This window comes from Leucopleurus acutus (genome assembly GCF_964270905.1).
Source record: "Leucopleurus acutus genome assembly, chromosome: 14".
Classification (NCBI taxonomy): Eukaryota; Metazoa; Chordata; class Mammalia; order Artiodactyla; family Delphinidae; genus Leucopleurus; species Leucopleurus acutus.
In genome coordinates this window covers 48077328-48098898 of record NC_139156.1, presented here as the reverse complement: position 1 = coordinate 48098898, position 21571 = coordinate 48077328, and the positions used below count along the sequence as shown (strand labels likewise).

The window sequence follows — 21571 nt, the reverse complement described above, 5'->3', positions numbered from 1 at the left end:
ATTCCCAGTGCTTAGCATGATGCCTGGCACACACTACTGAGTATTTGTTATGTGAATGATTGAATTAATAAATCAAGAGTTTTCTGGTTTTTTAAGCAGAAAAGAATTCTAATTTGATGGTCTCAGAGAATCAAAAAAAGTAGAGTGTTTCAGGAAAGAGGAATGATAAACAGTCTCAAATGGCAGTAAGATAAGTGTTGAAAACTGACCTTTGGATTTGGCTATTAGAGTTCATTGATTTCCATAGTAAAAAACGTTATAGCAAAATGATTGGAGTTAAGAGCCATATTTAAGTGGGTGGTAGAATAAATAGGAAGTGAGAACAAAGAAGCAACATGGGAGTTTGTTTTGTTTTTAAAGATTTGAGGCTAAAGGGAAGAAACTATTGGAGAAAAACCCAAAGATTCTAGAGAAGGAAGTTAGTTAGCATAGGAATTTTATGCACTTGATTTGAATATATCTGAGTGTTTCTACCTATGTGTCAGAATAATATATTCCTCCCTATTCCACTTGGTTTTTTAAAATATTTTTATTTTTATTTTTTTTTACATCTTTATTGGAGTATAATTGCTTTACAATGGTGTGTTAGTTTCTGCTTTATAACAAAGTGAATCAGTTATACATATACATATGTTCCCATATCTCTTCCCTCTTGCGTCTCCCTCCCTCCCACCTTCCCTATCCCACCCCTCTAGGTGGTCACAAAGCACCGAACTGATCTCCCTGTGCTATGCGGCTGCTTCCCACTAGCTATCTATTTTACGTTTGGTAGTGTATATATGTCCATGCCACTCTCTCACTTTGTCACAGCTTACCCTTCCCCCTCCCCATATCCTCACAGACCTCTCTAGTAGGTCTGTGTCTTTATTCCTGTCTTACCCCTAGGTTCTTCATGACATTTTTTTTTCTTAAATTCCATATATATGTGTTAGCATATGGTATTTGTCTTTCTGACTTACTTCACTCTGTATGACAGACTCTAGGTCCATCCACCTCATTACAAATAGCTCAATTTCGTTTCTTTTTATGGCTGAGTAATATTCCATTGTATATACGTGCCACATCTTCTTTATCCGTTCTTCCGATGATGGACACTTCGGTTGTTTCCATCTCCTGGCTATTGTAAATAGAGCTGCAATGAACATTTTGGTACATGACTCTTTGAATTATGGTTTTCTCAGGGTATACGCCCAGTAGTGGCATTGCTGGGTCATATGGTAGTTCTATTTGTAGTTTTTTAAGGAACCTCCCTACTGTTCTCCATAGTGGCTGTAACAATTCACATTCCCACTGGCAGTGCAAGAGTCTTCCCTTTTCTATCCACCCTCTCCAGCATTTATTGTTTCTAGATTTTTTGATGGCCATTCTGACTGGTATGAGATGATATCTCATTGTAGTTTTGATTTGCATTTCCCTAATGATTAATGATGTTGAGCATTCTTTCATGTGTTTCCTGGCAGTCTGTATATCTTCTTTGGAGAAATGTCTATTTAGGTCTTCTGCCCATTTTTGGATTGGGTTATTTGTTTTTTGGTTATTGAGCTGCATGAGCTGCTTGTATATTTGGAGATTAATCCTTTGTCAGTTGCTTCATTTGCAAATATTCTCTCCCATTCTGAGGGTTGTCTTTTGGTCTTGTTTATGGTTTCCTTTGCTGTGCAAAAGCTTTGAAGTTTCATTAGGTCCCATTTGTTTATTTTTGGTTTTATTTCCACTTCTCTAGGAGGTGGGTCAAAAAGGATCTTGCTGTGATTTATGTCATAGAGTGTTCTGCCTGTGTTTTTCTCTAAGAGTTTGAGAGTTTCTGGCCTTACATTTAGGTCTTCAATCCATTTTGAGCTTATTTTTGTATATGGTGTTAGGGAGTGATCTAATCTCATACTTTTACATGTACCTGTCCAGTTTTCCCAGCACCACTTATTGAAGACGCTGTCCTTTCTCCACTGTACATTCCTGCCTCCTTTATCAAAGATAAGGTGACCATATGTGTGTAGGTTTATCTCTGGGCTTCTATCCTGTTCCATTAATCTATCTTTCTGTTTTTGTGCCAGTACCATACTGTCTTGATTACTGTAGCTTTGTAGTATAGTCTGAAGTCAGGGAGCCTGATTCCTCCAGCTCCGTTTTTCGTTCCCAAGATTGCTTTGGCTATTCGGGGTCTTTTGTGTTTCCATACAAATTGTGAAATTTTTTGTTCTAGTTCTGTGAAAAATGCCAGTGGTAGTTGGATAGGGATTGCATTGAATCTGTAGATTGCTTTGGGTAGTAGAGCCGTTTTCACAATGTTGATTCTTCCAACCAAGAACATGGTATATCTCTCCATCTATTTGTATCATCTTCAGTTTCTTTCATCAGTGTCTTATAATTTTCTGCATACAGGTCTTTTGTCTCCCTAGGTAGGTTTATTCCTAGATATTTTATTCTTTTTGTTGCAGTGGTAAATGGGAGTGTTTTCTTGATTTCACTTTCAGATTTTTCATCATTAGTGTATAGGAATGCCAGAGATTTCTGTGCATTAATTTTGTATCCTGCTACTTTACCAAATTCATTGATTAGCTCTAGTAGTTTTCTGGTAGCATCTTTAGGATTCTCTATATATAGTATCATGTCACCTGCAAAGAGTGACAGCTTTACTTCTTCTTTTCCAATTTGGATTCCTTTTATTTCCTTTTCTTCTCTGATTGCTGTGGCTAAAACTTCCAAAACTATGTTGAATAAGAGTGGTGAGAGTGGGCAGCCTTGTCTTGTTCCTGATCTTAGTGGAAATGCTTTCAGTTTTTCACCATGGAGGACAATGTGGGCTGTGGGTTTGTCATATATGGCCTTTATTATGTTGGAGAAAGTTCCCTCTATGCATACTTTCTGGAGGGTTTTTTGTTTTTGTTTTGTTTTGTTTTGTTTTTGCGGTACACGGGCCTCTCACTCTTGTGGCCTCTCCCGTTGCAGAGCACTGGCTCCAGACGTACAGGCTCAGTGGCCATGGCTCACGGGCCTAGCCGCTCCGCGGCATGTGGGATCTTCCCGGATCAGGGCATGAACCTGTGTCCCCTGCATTGGCAGGCGGACGCTCAACCACTGTGCCACCAGGGAAGCCTCTGGAGGGTTTTTATCTTAAATAGGTGTTGAATTTTGTCGAAAGCTTTCTCTGCATCTATTGAGATGATCATATGGTTTTTCTCCTTCAATTTGTTAATATGGTGTATCACATTGATTGGTTTGCATATATTGAAGAATCCTTGCATTCCTGGAATAAACCCCACTTGATCATGGTGTATTATCCTTTTAATGTGCTGTTGGATTCTGTTTGCTAGTACTTTGTTGAAGATTTTTGCATCTATGTTCATCAGTGATATTGGCCTGTAGTTTTCTTTCTTTGTGACATCCTTGTCTGGTTTTGGTATCAAGGTGATGGTGGCCTCGTAGAATGAGTTTGGGAGTGTTTCTCCCTCTGCTATATTTTGGAAGAGTTTGAGAAGGATAGGTGTTAGCTCTTCTCTACATTTGATAGAATTCGCCTGTGAAGCCATCTGCTCTTGAGCTTTTGTTTGTTGGAAGATTTTTAATCACAGTTTCAGTTTCAGTGCTTCTGATTGGTTTGTTCATATTTTCTATTTCTTCCTGATTCAGTCTTGGCAGGTTGTGCATTTCTAAGAATTTGTCCATTTCTTCCAGGTTGTCCATTTTATTGGCATAGAGTTGCTTGTAGTAATCTCTCATGATCTTTTTTATTTCTGCAGTGTCAGTTGTTACTTCTCCTTTTTCATTTCTAATTCTATTGATTTGAGTCTTCTCCCTTTTTTTCTTGATGAGTCTGGCTAATGGTTTATCAATTTTGTTTATCTTCCCAAAGAACCAGCTTTCAGTTTTATTGATCTTTGCTATCGTTTCCTTCATTTCTTTTTCATTTATTTCTGATCTGATCTTTATGATTTCTTTCCTTCTGCTAACTTTGGGGTTTTTTTGTTCTTCTTTCTCTAATTGCTTGAGGTGCAAGGTTAGGTTGTTTATTCGAGATGTTTCCTCCTTCTTAAGGTAGGATTGTATTGCTATAAACTTCCCTCTTAGCACTGCTTTTGCTGCATCCCATAGGTTTTGGGTCGTTGTGTCTCCATCGTCATTTGTTTCTAGGTATTTTTTGATTTCCTCTTTGATTTCTTATGATCACTTCGTTATTAAGTAGTGTATTGTTTAGCCTCCATGTGTTTGTATTTTTTACAGATCTTTTCCTGTAATTGATATCTAGTCTCATAGCGTTGTGGTCAGAAAAGATACTTGAAACAATTTCAATTTTCTTAGATTTACCAAGGCTTGACTTGTGACCCAAGATATGATCTATCCTGGAGAATGTTCCATGAGCACTTGAGAAAAATGTGTATTCTGTTGGTTTTGGATGGAATGTCCTATAAATATCAATTAAGGCCATCTTGTTTAATGTATCATTTAAAGCTTGTGTTTCCTTATTTATTTTCATTTTGGGTGATCTGTCCATTGGTGAAAGTGGGGTGTTAAAGTCCCCTACTATGAATGTGTTACTGTCGATTTTGCCTTTTATGGCTGTTAGTATTTGCCTTATGTATTGAGGTGCTCCTATGTTGGGCGCATAAATATTTACAATTGTTATATCTTCTTCTCGGATCGATCCCTTGATCATTATGTAGTGTCCTTCTTTGTCTCTTGTAATAGTCTTTATTTTAAAGTCTATTTTGTCTGATATGAGAATTGCTACTCCAGCTTTCTTTTGGTTTCCATTTGCATGAAATATCTTTTTCCATCCCCTTACTTTCAGTCTGTATGTGTCTCTAGGTCTGAAGTCGGTCTGTTGTAGACAGCATATATATGGGTCTTGTTTTTGTATCCATTCATCCAGTCTGTGTCTTTTGGTGGGAGCATTTAATCCATTTACATTTAGGGTAATTATCGATATTTATGTTCCTATTCCCATTTTCTTAATTGTTTTCGGTTTGTTATTCTGGAGTTTTCCTTCTCTTGTGTTTCTTGCCTAGAGAAGATCCTTTAGCATTTGTTGTAAAGCTGGTTTGGTGGTGCTGAACTCTCTCAGCTTTTGCTTGTCTGTAAAGGTTTTAATTTCTCCATCAAATCTGAGTGAGATCCTTGCTGGGTAGAGTAATCTTGGTTGCAGGTTTTTCTCCTTCATTACTTTAAATATGTCCTGCCAGTCCCTTCTGGCCTGCAGAGTTTCTGCTGAAATATCAGCTGTTAACCGTATGGGGATTCCCTTGTGTGTTATTTGTTGTTTTTCCCTTGCTGCTTTTAATATGTTTTCTTTGTATTTAATTTTTGACAGTTTGATTAATATGTGTCTTGGCGTATTTCTCCTTGTATTTATCCTGTATGGGACTCTCTGTGCTTCCTGGACTTGATTAACTATTTCCTTTCCCATATTAGGGAAGTTTTCAACTATAATCTCTTCAAATATTTTCTCAGTCCCTTTCTTTTTCTCTTCTTCTTCTGGAACCCTTATATTTCAAATGTTGATGTGTTTAATGTTGTCCCAGAGGTCTCTGAGACTGTCCTCAGTTCTTTTCATTCTTTTTTCTTTATTCTGCTCTGCAGTAGTTATTTCCACTATTTTATCTTCCAGGTCACTTATCCGTTCTTCTGCCTCAGTTATTCTGCTATTGATCCCTTCTAGAGTATTTTTAATTTCATTTATTGTGTTGTTCATTGTTACTTGTTTCCTCTTTAGTTCTTCTAGGTCCTTGTTAAATGTTTCTTGCATTTTGTCTACTCTATTTCCAAGATTTTGGATCATCTTTACTATCATTATTCTGAATTCTTTTTCAGGTAGACTGCCTATTTTCTCTTCATTTGTTAGGTCTGGTGGGTTTTTATCTTGCTTCTTCCTCTGCTGTGTGTTTTTCTGTCTTCTCATTTTGCTTATCTTACTGTGTTTGGGATCTCGTTTTTGCAGGCTGCAGGTTCGTAGTTCCCGTTGTTTTTGGTGTCTGTCCCCAGTGGCTAAAGTTGGTTCAGTGGGTTGTTTAGGCTTCCTGGTGGAGGGGCCTAGTGCCTCTGTTCTGATGGATGAGGCTGGATCTTGTCTTTCTGGTGGGCATGTCCATGTCTGGTGGTGTGTTTTGGTGTGTCTGTGGACTTATTATGATTTTAGGCAGCCTCTCTGCTAATGGGTGGAGTTTTGTTCCTGTCTTGCTAGTTGTTTGGCATAGGGTGTCCAGCACTGTACCTTGCTTGTCGTTGAGTGAAGCTGGGTGTTGGTGTTGAGATGGAGATCTCTGGGAGATATTTGCTGTTTAATATTAAGTGGAGCTGGGAGGTCACTTGTGGACCAGTGTCCTGAAGTTGGCTTTCCCACCTCAGAGGCACAGCACTGACTCCTGGCTGCAGCACTAAGAGCCTTTCATCCACACGGCTCAGAATAAAAGGGAGAAAAAGTAAGAAAGAAAGAAAGAAAGAAAGAGGATAAAATAAAATAAAATAAAGTAAGGTAAAATATAATAAAGTTATTTAAATAAAAAAAAATTATTAAGAAAAAAAAATTTTTTAAAGTAAAAAAACGGACGGATAGAACCCTAGGACAAATGGTGAAAGCAAAGCTATACAGACAAAATCTCACACAGAAGCATACACATACACACTCACAAAAAGAGGAAAAGGGGAGAAAATAATAAATCTTGCTCTCAAAGTCCACCTCCTCAATTTGGGATGATTCGTTGTCTATTCATGTATTCCAGAGATGCAGGGTACATCAAGTTGATTGTGGAGATTTAATCTGCTGCTCCTGAGGCTGCTGGGAGAGATTTCCCTTTCTCTTCTTTGTTCGCACAGGTCCCGGGGTTCAGCTTTGGATTTGGCCCCGTCCCTGCGTGTAGGTCGCCGTTGGGCGTCTGTTCTTCGCTCAGACAGGACGGGGTTAAAGGAGCCGCTGATTGGGGGCTCCGGCTCACTCAGGCCTGGGAAAGGGAAGGGTACGGAGTGCAGGGCGAGCCTGCGGCAGCAGAAGCCGTCGTGACATTGCACCAGCCTGAGGCCCTCTGTGCGTTCTCCCGGGGAAGTTGTCCCTGGATCCCAGGACCCTGGCAGTGGCGGGCTGCACAGGCTTCCCGGAAGGGAGGTGTGGATAGTGAGCTGTGCTGGCATACAGGCTTCTGGGTGGCGGCAGCAGCAGCCTTAGCGTCTCATGCCCGTCTCTGGGGTCCGCGCTGTTAGCCGCGGCTCGCGCCGGTCTCTGGAGCTCCTTTAAGCAGCGCTCTTAATCCCCTCTCCTCGCGCACCAGGAAACAAAGAGGGAAGAAAAAGTCTCTTGACTCTTCAACAGCTCCAGACTTTTTCCCGGACTCCCTCCCGGCTAGCCATGGTGCAGTAACCCCTTCAGGCTGTGTTCACGCTGCCAGTCCTCTCCCTGCGTTTTGACCGAAGCCCGAGCCTCAGCTCCCAGCCCCGCCCGCTCCGGCGGGTGAGCAGAGAAGCCTCTCGGGCTGGTGAGTGCCGGTCGGCTCCGATCCTCTGTGCAGGAATCTCTCTGCTTTGCCCTCCGCACCCCTGTGGCTGTGCTCTCCTCCACGGCTCCGAAGCTTTCCCCTTTCACCACCCGCTGTCTCCACCCGCGAAGGGGTTTCTGGTGTTTGGAAACCTTTCTTCCTTCACGGCTCCCTCCCACTGGTGCAGGTCTCGTTCCTATTCTTTTGTCTCTGTTTATTCTTTTTTCTTTTGCCCAACCCAGGTACATGGGGAGTTTCTTGCCTTTTGGGAGGTCTGAGGTCTTCTGCCAGCGTTCAGTAGGTGTTCTGTAGGAGTTGTTCCACATGTAGATGTATTTCTGATGTACCAGAAGGGGAGGAAGGTGATCTCCGCGTCTTACACTTCCGCCATCTTCCCCTAGATCTTCCATTTGGTTTTGATGTAACTTTTGAACTTGAACATTTTTGCTGTGCTATTTGGGGCCCTCTAGTGGCCAATTTAATAATGATATATAGATAGTAAACTGTCAATTAGATCTAATGTACCAATTATTCTTTATGCAGATTATTCTTTCTATGAGGATTAGATGGGGGTGGGATATGTGGTTATAGTACTTATGATACTTAGCCCTCTTTGTTTTGTTATGGGTCAAGACTTGACACCTAAACTTACTATAATTTTGTTTCCTTAGTAATAATTCACTATTATAAACTGTTTGAGAATAGCGGTATATCTTTGTTTTAGCTGCTAATAAGTTAACAGCTGACATCATTGTTCTCAGCTCTTTTTCTCCAATGTTAGATTTAGGTCCATTGTTGTATGTCTATTGGAACACCATATCCAGTTTGAAGATTATGAAAGAAAAGCCTGAATTACCAAACAAAAAAAAGATCTGATTATTATAAAAATAATAGACATTATTCTTCACAATAAAACTTCTAAAATATAGAAATCTTAAAAAAATCGTCCTTAATCTTGCTTCCCAATGTTTTTCTTTCTAGGATTTAAAAAAAATATTTATTTATTTATTTGGCTGCACTGCATCTTAGTTGCAGCACGTGGGATCTTTCAGTTGTGGCATGTGGGGTCTTTAGTTGCGGCATGCGACCTCTTAATTGTGGCATGCAGGATCTTTAGTTGTGGCATGCAAACTCTTAGTTGCAGCATATGGGATCTTTAGCTGTGGCATGTGAACTCTTAGTTGAGGCATATGGAATCTAGTTCCCTGACCAGGGATCGAACCCCTGCCCCCTCTGTTAGTCATTAGTCATTAGTTGTGGAGATATACATCTGGTGGTCATTAGTCATTAGTAATGGAGATATACATCTGGTGGTCACTAGTCATGCCATCAGATATACATCTGGTGGTCATTAATCATGACATCAGATATACATCTGGTGGTCATTAGTCACCAGTGATGGAGGTATACATCTGGTAGTCATTAGTCATTAGTAATGGAGATACATATCTGGCGGTCATTACATCAGATATACATCTGGTGGTCATTAGTCATTAGTGATGGGGCTATACATCTGGTAATCATTAGAAGATATTTAGATCCTGAGACTGAAAGAAAATCACCTACGGGGTGAGTGCAGAGAGAGAGCCAAGTAGTGGGCCCTTGAGTAAGAAGTTGAGGAGATGAGAAGGAGCTAGCAAAGGAGACTGAGAAGGAGCAACTGGGGAGGTAGTGTGAGGTGGGATGAGAACCAAGAGGATGTGGTATCCCTAAAGTCAGGTAGAAAGAAGAAAGCGGTGATCAGTGGTGTCAAATCCTGCTGACAGTCCGAGTAAGTTGAAAATGGGGAGTTGACTGATGCTAAGGTGGAGGTTATTGGGGACCTTGAAGCATGCCGTTTCAGTGGAGTGGTTTGGACCAATGCTTGACTGGAGTGGGTTTAAGAGAGAATGGGAGCAGAGGGAGTATTGACAGTTCTTTCAAGGAATTTTGCTGTAGAGGAGAGCAGAAAAGTGGTGCAATAAGTGGGGTGGAGGAGTTGAGGAGTAACACCTTGAGGAGCAATCACAGCATGTTCGTTTGTTGATGGAGACGCTCCAGTAAAGAGAGAAAAATCAAGATTTAGGAGAAAAGGGGAGACTTGTTGAAACCTGATTAGGAAAGAGGGTATAAGATCTAACGTCTAAGTGAGGAAGAGATGGCTTTGCATAGAAGCACGAACAGTTAGTTCGTCTGTAGCAATAGGAAGTTGGGCAAAGTATATGGGTATGATAGAAGTGGGTAAATATGTTGTTGACAAGTTGTAAATGATCACCAGCTGCACTTGAAGGTAGGGGAGGAGATGCTGGGGATTTAAAGAGTAAAAAGGTATAAAAGAGTTATCTTGGAGAACGAATGGACAGGAAAAGATAAGATTGCTGTGTACTACCTTGAGGTTAGTGGTAATGAACTAACGAATGACTAGTTTTCATTGGTTACAGGTGTAGAGTAGGTAGTGATTGAACTAGGGTTCGAGTTTAGCTGGCCAATACCTTGGAGATGAGAGCAGCAGAATTAGACAAGTATGATAGGGAACGATTATGATAAGGGACCATGGAATCTAAGCTGGTTAAGGAGGGAAGTGAAGAATGAGGCTGTAAAAATGAAGTATGATCATTGTGTTCAACGTAGATCCCTTGTGGTCAAAGAACTGTTGGAGTTGTGCATTTAGAGGGGGTAAGTTGAAGATAGGAGAAAGTAGAGTTGAAATTGAAATTAAAGAAAAGTATGTGGTTATTGATAATGGTAGTTATATGATTATGAGAATGGATAACTGAGGTAAGGTGGAGAATAAAATAAGTGGAGGAGAAGAGGGCAAGGAACCAAGAGGCCAGGTTATTGGAAGGAACACCCACATTGATACCGAAATCACAAGAATTATAATTGGATAGGTTATTAGATTTGGAAGAGATGACCATGAACAAATCTTTAAGGAATGATAAGAGTGATTGGGGATAATAGCTGTTGTTTCCTGTATACTGCCGTACTTCCCATACTTCCAAATGGACTTTTCATGATTTGAAACTTTCTTACCTTTTTACAAAGGACCCTGTACTCTCATCAAAAGTCCTCAAACATACCATGGTCTTTCATAACTCTGCCTTTTACAGCTGCTCGTTCTTTTGTTTAGATGCTTATAGCCATAGTGCTTACCTTCCATAGGAGCATTGCTCCCCAGGAGACTACTGTTTCCTATTTACAGCTTATAGTATTTATTACATTATTTTTAAACTATGAGTTTACATTCACTACTTTTCTCTCCTTTTTGTTTTTTTAAAACCAGGCTGACAGTTCTCTTAGGCCAGGGACTTAATCTGTCTTTTTGTCCCTGTAGCACTATAAAAAATTTATCAGCAAACTCTAGGAATAGATCTATTTAATAAATACTCTTTGGGGATTTCCCTGGCAGTCTGGTTAGGACGCTGCACTTTCACTGCCAAGGTCATGGTTGTATCCCTGGTTGGGGAACTAAGATCCCGCAAGCCACGCAGTGCGGCCAAAAAAAAATACCCACAAACTTTTTGAAAGTCAGTTATTATCAAGTAAATATTGGTATGTTTCTTTATTTCTATCTCACTAAATATGATGCTTACTTAGGTTTACTTATATCAAGTGCCACAGTTAATGAAAAACTTTAAATTATAATGAGTTTTTTAATCTGTGTATTACAAAGTGACTTTTCTTAATCTGGTGTATTTTAGAGAAGATTAAAAATACAGAAGCAACTATTGATTATGCTAACAGATTAAAGATAGATAATACAGTCACTTGGGCATCTTGAAAAAAGCCTTGGTTTGTTGGGGTTTTTTTTTGCGGTACGCGGGCCTCTCTCTGTTTTGGCCTCCCCCGTTGTGCTCCTGACGCGCAGGCTCAGCGGCCATGGCTCACGGGCCCAGCCGCTCTGTGGCATGTGGGATCTTCCCGGACTGGGGCACAAACCTGTGTCCCCTGCATCGGCAGGCAGACTCTCAACCACTGCGCCACCAGGGAAGCCCCAGAGCCTTGGTTTTTTATTTTCTCTCTGGTTCAAGCCTTCTGTTTTGATATTGGGAATTGATACGTGTGTGTGTGTGTGTGTGTTTACTTTTTTTTTTTTAATATTTATTTATTCATTTTGGCTGTGGGGATGTCTTAGCTGCGGCACTCGGGATCTTCGTTTCGGCACGCGGGATCCTTTATTGCGGCATGCGTGTGGAGTCTGGTTCCCGGACCAGGGTTCTAACCCGGGCCCCCTGCATTGGGAGCATGGAGTCTTACCCACTGGACCACCAGGGAAGTCCCTAATCTTGGGAACTGAGTTCACAGTTGAAGGAAGGAGGCCCTAAACTTACATAATCAATGGAGTAAGGGAAACAGGAGATTTAAAGGTGACTATAGTGCAGTTAAACAAATGCTGTTTCCCGCCTTCTTTACTAAGTTACTGTTTAAATGGTGCAAGTTTTTCAACACAAAAAAGTGACCATGCTAAGGATTTACTCGTTGATGTTAGTATACTGAGCTTTATTTTCCTTAAAGAGAGTCTTTATGTGAGCAATCTTTGTGGATGCTTTGGTTTCTCCTTACGATTTCTTATATATTTCTTACTTTTATAATTAAATGGAGTAACAATGTAAATCACCTATTAATTATGTTTTTGATTCATAGTTTATATTATATTTGCTTTGGGGATATAAGTTAATATCAACTTATAAAAATTTAATGACAAAGGCTTATTTTAGATTTTTTATTCTTTCAGAAACCATGAGTGGAGGATCTCAAGTCCACATTTTTTGGGGTGCTCCAATCAGTCCACTGGAAATGACAGTATCACAGGAACCAACTTCTTTAGTGTCCACTGCGGACCCCTGGAAAGAAATTCAGCTTTTGTACAATCACCATTCCTTACATCTGAAGGATGAAAAATGCAGGCACAAAAGTCTTAAGGATTATCAGGCCCTGGAACCTCTGGACCCTCCAGATCTTCCTCGTGGTCATTTTCCAGCAAACTCTGTGAACAGATCTGTTCACGTGAAAGATGACTTCACACATTGCATTTCTGAAACACAAACTATAAAATCCCAGAAGAGTCACCCCTTAGGGTTGAGTGATAGAACCAACTCAAGTGATCAAATATGTGGATTTAAGGCCGGATTTCAACATTTAACTGAAGAAGAAAAGTATCAAAAGCTTTTCAGTGAACATAAGAAAATCACAGTTGAACAGCCTAAAGATCAATCAAATATACATGGTCAGAATGTTCCAAAAGATTCCTTTCAGTTAGATCATAAGTGTGCAGCTATATTGGATGTGATCTGTGGTGCTGAACGGACTAATATGGGGCCAGGAGCTATGGAAACAAACTGTGCACCAACAGAGCATCATGAAATACAAAACCAGTGTCGGGAATTATTTTCCTCTAGCACAGTAGACAAACCAAGGCCTGAAGGAACAGTTAAGAAGGTCTCAGGCCTTAAAATATCCACTGATACTGAATTTCTCAGTGTAATGACCTCCAGCCAGGTTGCTTTTTTATCTCAAAGGAAGTATAAAGGGCAGAATTCTATAAATAAAGGAACCATTAAAATGGAGATTGAACCAGAGGCAAGTCATGGGGAAATAAGAATAACTGAAGATAATTTGATTCAGCCCAATGATGATTCTACAGAAGGATATGAAGGTGGACAGAACCAAGCCTGTTCCCTTGAACTTTTTAGTCCTGAAACAAAAAATAGCCACGTTCTCTTGAACACCGATAAAGGTCTTGAAGAAAATATAGGATCTCAAGAACTTTTCCGTTTTGATGATAAATTGACACCAAATGAGACACGCATTGAGTCATGTAGCTCAGGAATACTGTGTTCCCAATTAAATACCTTCCACAAAAGTTCTGTTGAAAGAAGTTGGACCTCTGAAGACAAATCAGGCCATCCTCAAGCTCTATCTGAAGTCCCCCACGTCGCTAAGAAAATCAAGTTGATTTCTAATCAGAGAGATCATACTGTAACAGTGCACCAGAGGAATGTGTCTGGATTTAAGGGCATTAAAAAAACATCGTTAATAAAAAACTGTGATTCTGAAAGTCAGAAGTATAATTGTTTAGTCATGGTGTTATCTCCATGTCACGTGAAAGAAATAAACATAAAATCTGGACCAAATTCTGGCTCTAAAGTGCCTTTAGCAACCATTGTGGTAATTGACCAATCAGAAATTAAGAAGAAGGTTTTTCTGTGGAGGACTGCAGCGTTTTGGGCACTTACAGTGTTTCTTGGAGATATAATTTTACTCACGGGTAAGGTCATCATGGTATAGTGGGAGTTTATTTTACAAAGCTGTGGGCTTTTTCCCCCTCCCACTTTAAGCCTTTGAGGATTCTCCCTTTACCCTTTGCCTCTCAGGGTTCCAGCAATGATCGAGTTCCTTATGGCATCCGCGTTGGTCTCTTCACCCCTTCCCAGGGTCCTGTGCGTTGCCATTTCTGAGCGTTTGTCTGTCCTTCTTAGTTCTGTCCCTCCTTCCCACTCATCTTCTCCTTAAGAAGCCTTCTCTGCTTGCTCCTCCTTTCATTCACTGTGCTAGCATTCATGTCGTGTATCATCAGACTCTTTCTTTGTCTTTTATAGTTTTATTTATGTATATCTTTTTTTTTACCCTTTTCCTTAGGTGTATTAACCATCTTATGATAAAAGGACAATATATCTACTACTTAATCCCTAATAAAGCCGTGCACACTACATTCTTATTGAGGGAACATAGAATTTCTATTGCATTTTAAAATTATTTAAATTACTGTAAGGCCTTGAACAACATGGGTTTGAACTGCATGGGTCCACTTATATGTGCATACTTTTCAATTGTAAACACTACAGTACTCCACTGTTCGTGGTTGGTTGAATCCGTGGATGTGGAGGAACAAGGGATATGGAGGGCTGACTGTAAAGTTATAGATGCGTTAACCCCACGTTATTCAAGGGTCGCTATTAATCACATTTGGAAATATGGAAAAGAGAAACTCCTGGTATTATACCAACCTCGTATAACCGCCAGTGGAGTTTTGGAGTGTTAACCTTCCTCTTATCTTCCCCGTGCTTCTCAATCTGTGTCTGCATACATGGGTAATAGCTGATATTTATTGGGAACTTACTTAGTGTCAGTCCCTGTTTCAAACTTTACCTGTCTTTCAACTCTATGAGGAGAGCACTGATTATCATCCTCATTTTTCAGCTGGAGGAAATTGGGACCCAGGGAAGTGAAGTAACTTGCCCACTGTCACCCAGCTAGGAGGTGGCAAAGCAGGGTTTCACCCAGACTCCAGAATCCCTACTCTTAATATACAATTGTAATCATGAAAAACAGTTTGTATCCTGCTTTTTCACGTGAAAAAAGAAATCTTAACATTTTGTTACATGTCCTTTATTGATTTAAAGATAAACGCACCAGTGTATTAGGGCAGAGATACCAGTCATTTTAAGAATGAATCCCAGGACTTCCCTGGTGGTGCAGTGGTTAAGAATCTGCCTGCCAATGCAGGGGACGCGGGTTCGAGCCCTGGTCTGGGAGGATTCCACATGCCGTGGAGCAACTAAGCCCTTGCACCACAACTACTGAGCCTGTGCTCTAGAGCCTGTGAGCCACACTACTGAGCACGCGTGCCACAACTACTGAAGCCTGCGTGCCTAGAGCCCCTGCTCCACAACAAGAGAAGCCACTGCAATGAGAAGCTCACGTACCGCAGCGAAGAGTAGTACCCGCTCACCGCAACTAGAGAAAGCCCACACGCGGCAACGAAGACCCAACACAGCCAAAAATAAATAAATAAATAAAAATAAAAAAATAAGTGGACTTCCCAATCTTAATTAAAAAAAAAAAAAAAAAGAATGAATCCCAGGACTTCCCTGGTGGTGTGCAGTGCTTGAGAATCTGCCCGCCAATGCAGGGGACACGGGTTCGAGCCCTGGTCCGGGAAGATCCCACATGCTGCAGAGCAACTAAGCCTGCTGAAGCCCGCGTGCCTAGGGCCCCTGCTCCGCAACAAAGAGAAGCCACTGCTGTGAGAAGCCCGCGCACTGCAACGAAGAGTAGCCCCCACTTGTCAAAACTAGAGAAACGCCCGCGGGCAGCAATGACGACCCAACGCAGCCAAAAATAAGTGAATAAATAAATTTATTTAAAAAAATAGCATGAATCCCACACCAGGATGAAGTTGATTGAGCTTAATAGCACATCTAAAGAAAATGTGATAGAGAAGAGGTGTGGGTCAGCGTTAGAAGCTTATAAAGAAAAATCAAGGCAATCAGTCACTGGTAATTCCTACCAGATGGTTTGCTGGGGGAGTGAGAACCTTAGCTAATATACGCTGGTATTTGTGTAAGATTGTCAGGTGCAGTCCCTACCGAAGAGATGAACATGGGATTGTAACAGCTTGGCGTAGTCTTGTCTTACTGGCGGTATCCTTATTCGTTGGCAGCTCAGGTCATCTAACTCAGCTCTGTTCTGATTCAGTGCTTGCTGAGCAGCCCTTTCCGTATGACTTGGCTTCCAAGGTGTAAAACTGCCTACAAGGTGAGAACAGGCTGCAAGTGTTGTTCTTTGGCAATTAATGCCTTGTTGTATATTTAAACAAAAAGATTGTGTTCTGTTTTGGGTTTTTTTGTCTCATTAACTGAGCTTATGCTGCAGAGCTGAAATCTATTTTTGGAGTGCTGAAAAAAATGAGGTTCCCCAGACCATAAAGAGAGGGTTAGACCGTGGACCATGGTTACTTTACCAAGGCATTACTGTCACTGTGTGTGCCTCCCAGGAGGCCTTTACCTAGCAGATGGAGACTCAACCCTGCTATCTCTCTATCTTTTCCTAGTGTCCATACAATTGTTAACAACTAGGTAACATTCTGTGAAGTGATTTACCACAATTTACTTAACCATTTTCCTATTATAGAATATTTAGATTATTTCTATGAACACTTTTTTTTTTAACAGGTTTTTTTGTTCTGTTTTGCTTTATTTTCTTAGGAAAAAAAGTATCTAGTTCACAATTTCTGAATAAGAATGCCTTACGTATGCTTATTAGCAGAAGGGGTAAATGCATACTGAATATATATATATATATATATATATATATATTTTTTTTTTTTTTTTTTTTTTGCGGTACACGGGCCTCTCACTGTTGTGGCCTCCCCCGTTACGGAGCACAGGCTCCGGACGTGCAGACTCAGCGGCCATGGCTCACGGGCCCAGCCGCTCCGCGTCATGTGGGATCTTCCCGGACCGGGGCACGAACCCGTGTCCCCTGCATCGGCAGGCGGACTCTCAACCACTGGGCCACCAGGGAAGCCCGGCAGGCAGATTCTTAACCACTGTGCCACCAGGAAAGTCCCTATTCACTGTTAATTTATCAGAAGTATACATTGTACCATTTACCTTAAGTGAACAAAAACCATTAAACTTCTATCTGTGGAGCAGAGCTTCCATATTGATATTGTTTGAATATACAGAAGCAATTTTGTTATTTTACCTACATACAGACATACCTAGATTCAGAGTTCAGATTTGCTATTTTATCATTTTGTTCCTTTAGGCAGATGATTTACCCTGTTTGAACTTCAGTTGGCTAGCATGTGAGAGGCATGCACAGTATTTTGCTATGATAGGTACGTTAACCACAATGTGAAGGAATTTTTGGCATGATCAGAACTTTTTTTTTCCCCTTTCTAGATGTTACTATTCATGAGGATCATTGGGTTGGTGAGACAGTACTGCAATCAACATTTACCAGTCACTTATTAAATCTTGGGAGTTATTCATCTGTCCATCCTGAAGAATGTAAGACACATTTTAAATATAATAATTTCTTAGTATTTGAAGTATATTAGAAAAAAGTAGGGTTAAAATGGTAATGTTACAAAATGTCTTCTAAACAAGTTAGCTGAAAGGTATTTGTTTTCTTTGTAAGAATGAAAATAGAATTTACAAAAATTAACTTGTATAGTATAATCATATTTAAGAAATATTGGGGGCTTCCCTGGTGGCGCAGTAGTTAAGAATCCGCCTGCCAATGCTGGGGACATGGGTTCGAGCCCTGGTCCGGGAAGATCCTACATGCCGCAGAGCAGCTAAGCCCATGCGCCACCACTACTGAGCTTGCACTCTAGAGCCCGCGAGCCACAACTGCTGAGCCCACGTGCCACAACTGCTGAAGCCCATGCACCTAGAGCCTGTGCTCCGCAACAAGAGAAGCCACCACAATGAGAAACCCACACACTGCAACGTAGAGTAGCCCCCGCTCACCACAACTAGAGAAAGCCCGCGTGCAGCAATGGAGACCCAACACAGCCAAAAATTAAATAAATTAATTAAATAAATTAAATTTAAAAAAGAAAAAAATATTGGGGTTCATGTTTCATTTTCTTATTTTTCTTAGAGTCAATGTAGTCATGGTTCTTAACCTTTTAGCAAGTCATAGACCTCTTTGAGAAGCTATGGGCCATTTCTTCAGAAAAATAGACTTAAGTAGATAGATATAAAACCTTGCATATCATTCCAAGTGGTTCCAGGGACCTCAGAAGTTCTTCCGTGGAGTTTCTGAGCCTCTGGAATTCTTGAGGTAATGAAAAGAGGGGGTTGTATGGCAAATACATGTTCAGTTTTAAAAGAAACCACCAAACTGTTTTCCAGAGTGGCTCCTACCAGCAGTGTATCTTGTAGTTTCTCTGCATCCTTGTCAGCATTTGGTATTGTCCTGTTTTGAAATAGTAGCCATTCTAATCAGTGTGTAGTGATATCTCATTGTGGTATTAATTTGCATTTCTCTAATGGCACAAGACAGATCTAATAGACAGAATACAACTAAGGACATAAAAGATCTAAATAACATAGTGAACAGTGTTGATCTGATGAATAGGGTAGATCCTATGGATATAAATTGAACTCTACATTCTAATGATAGAAATATGCATTTTTGTCATGTGTCCACAACACAGTCAGGAAAATTGATCCTATTAGGTCATAAAGAAAATGTCAGTAGCTTCTATAAAGTGGAATTATTACAAACATGCTGATCAAATGGTATAAAACTAGAATTTATTAACAATAACAACAGCATGTCCTATATCTGGAAATTTTAAACCTATTAAAAAAATCCTGGGTGAAAAAGGAAATACAAACTGATATTATAGAATTAAAAAAAAATAATGACAATGAAAACACTGCATGTCAGAATCTCTGGGATGCATTTAAGGGAGTTATCAAAGAAAAATTTATTAGCTAAACTCTTTTTATCAATAAAAATGAAAGAATAAAAATAAATGAATTAAATTCCAAACTCAGAAAACTAGCAAAAGAATAACAAAGTAAAGCAGAGAAACAGGAATGAAATAATAAATTAATAAGAATAAGAATTTTAAAATGATGATTTTAATAATAAATCAAAATCTTGTTTCAAAAAAGTTAGATGAACCAACTAGTTAATTTGATCAAGAAAAAAGGGAGACATGCACCCCAATGTTCATTGCAGCACTATTTACAATAACTAAGACATGAAAGCAACCTAAATGTCCACTGACAGAGGAATGAATAAAGAAGGTGTATGTATATACAATGGAATATTACTCAGCCATAAAAAAGAATGAAATAATGCCATTTGCAGCAACATGGATGGACCTAGAAATTATCATATTAAGTGAAGTAAGTCAGAGCACTCATATGTGGAGTCTAATTTTTTTAAAAAATGATACAAGTGAACTAATTTACAAAACAGAAACAAACTTACAGATATGGAAAACAAACTTATGGTTACCAAAGGGGAAACATGGCGAGGAGGGATAAATCAGGAGCTTGGGATTAACATACACACATAACTATATATAAGGTAGATACCAGCAAGGACCTGCTGTATAACACAGGGAGCTCTACTCGATGTTCTGTAATAACCTATATGAGAAAAGAGTCTGAAAAAGAATGAATATATGTATATGTAAACTGAATCACTTCATTGTACACCTGAAACTAACAAAACATTGTAAATCAACTGTAATACAATAAAATTAAAAAGAAAGAAAAGAAAAAGAAAACGAAAAGAAAAAAGGGAGAAAGCACAAAGATACAGAATAAATGACAAGGAGGAAATAATCATTGAAACAGAAATTAAAAACCAATAAAAGGGAACTTCCCTAGTGGCACAGTGGTTAAGAATCTGCCTGTCAATGCAGGGGACACAGGTTCGATCCCTAGTCTGGGAAGATCCCACATGCCTTGGAGCTACTGAGCCTGTGGGCCACAACTACTGAAGCCTGTGCACTCTAGGGCCTGCGTGCTGCAACTACTGAGCCCACGCGCCTAGAGCCCATGCTCTGCAATAAGAGAAGCCACAACAATGATAAGCCCATGCACTGCAACGAAGAGCCTGCGCTCACTGCAACTAGAGAAAGCCCGCACGCAGCAATGAAGACCCAAGGCAGCCAAAAATAATAATACGTTAAAAAAATAAAAGGGTATTTTACAGAACTTAATGCAAATAAATTTGAAAAAGCTAGATATATAATTTTCTAGGGAAATGCAGATTGCCAAAATTGATCCCGTTAGAGATAGAAAGCTTAAACTGACCAGTTTCTATAGAAGAAATACAGGGAATTCCCTGGCCTTCCAGTGGTTAGGACTCTGCTTCCACTGCTGGAGGCCCCAGTTGGATCCCTGGTCTGGGAACTAAGACCCCACAAGCGGTGAGGTGCAGCCAAAAAAAAAAAAAAAAAAAGAATTAAGGAACTACCATACAAAAAAGTGCCGGGCCCAGATAGTTTCATAGGAAATTCTACCAAACCTTCAAAGATCAGATAATTCCAATGGTGTTAAAGTTATTTCAGAGTATTTTTTAAAATTAATTTATTTTTGGCTGTGTTGGGTCTTTGTTGCTGTGTGTGGGCCTTTCTCTAGTTGGGACGAGCAGGGGCTACTGTTTGTTGCGCTGCATGGGCTTCTCATTGCAGTGGCTTCTCTTGTTGCACAGGCTCTAGGCGTGTGGGCTTCAGTAGTTGTGGCATGTGGGCTAAGTAGTTGTGGCTCATGGGCTCTAGAGTGCAGGCTCAGTAGTTGTGGCACATGGGCTTAGTTGCTCCGCTGCATGTGAGATCTTCTCAACCAGGGCTCCAACCTGTGTCTCCTGCATTGGCAGGCAGATTCTTAACCACTGCACCACCAGGGAAGTCCGTGTTCCAGAGTATTGAAGAAGGAAAATTCCTAATTCCTTTTATAAAGCAAATATAACACTGACACCTAAACCAAATAAAGACATTACAAATAAAAATACAAACCAGTATTATACATGATTATTGGTACAAAAAGTTTAAACAGAATTTTAGTAAACAAAATCTAACACCACATTAGGAAAATAATGACCAAGTGAGATTTATTCCAGAAATGGAAGATTTGTTCAGTATTAGAAGATACATGAGTATCATATTTCATATTAATAAATCTAAGGAAAAAATTATATGACTATCTCCATAGATGTTGAGAAATCCTTTGAAAAAATTCAACATCAATTTATCATAAAAAGCACTCCAGGAAGTAAAAATTGAGGGATACTTTCTCCTTCTATCAATAAGTACAGTTCAGTACAGTGCTACCGTTACAATACAGTTGATACTGTATCAATAATATAGATATGCTTAGCCCTAATGCCTAATCTTATTTAATGGAGAAACACTAGAGGCATTTCCACTAAAATCAGTAATAAGATAAGAATGTTCACTATCTCTGCTATTCTTCACCATTATATAAAGACTTATTAACCAATGCAATTAGACAAGAAGAGACATTTGAATGGGTGAAGAAGAATAAAAGCTATCTCTATGTAAAAATGCTTTGATAACATATCTGGAAAACTCCAGGGACTCAAAGATAAAATCAGTTCAAACAATAAAAGAATTCAGTGGTGTAACAATACAAAAATTACTGTTAAAAAAATCAGTAACGTTGTATACACAAACACCAAACAGAGGGCATAATGGTAGGAAAGTACTCATTTACAATAGTAATAAAGAAGATACTTCAGAATAAATTAAACAAGAAATGTGCAACACCTATATGAAGAAAAATTTTAAATACACTAGAAAAAAATGAAGACATGAACCAATGGAAAGACAACATTCCCTATTCTTGGAT

General features: G+C 39.7%; 1 protein-coding gene across 3 annotated transcripts in view; it reads left to right on the top strand.

Moving 5' to 3' along the window:
• SHLD2 (shieldin complex subunit 2) overlaps positions 1-21571 on the top strand; it is a 103572-nt gene that overhangs the window by 41499 nt on the left and 40502 nt on the right. For 2 of the 3 annotated variants that reach the window (XM_082854223.1, XM_082854221.1), the window contains exons 3-4: positions 12175-13707; positions 17129-17236. In XM_082854223.1, coding sequence (XP_082710349.1) covers positions 12180-13707; positions 17129-17236 — 1636 coding nt within the window. In that variant the 5' untranslated portion in view covers positions 12175-12179. Of the gene's footprint in view, positions 1-11759; positions 11807-12174; positions 13708-17128; positions 17237-21571 lie in introns of those variants that run through there. The other variant, XM_082854222.1, reaches the window with a different exon arrangement.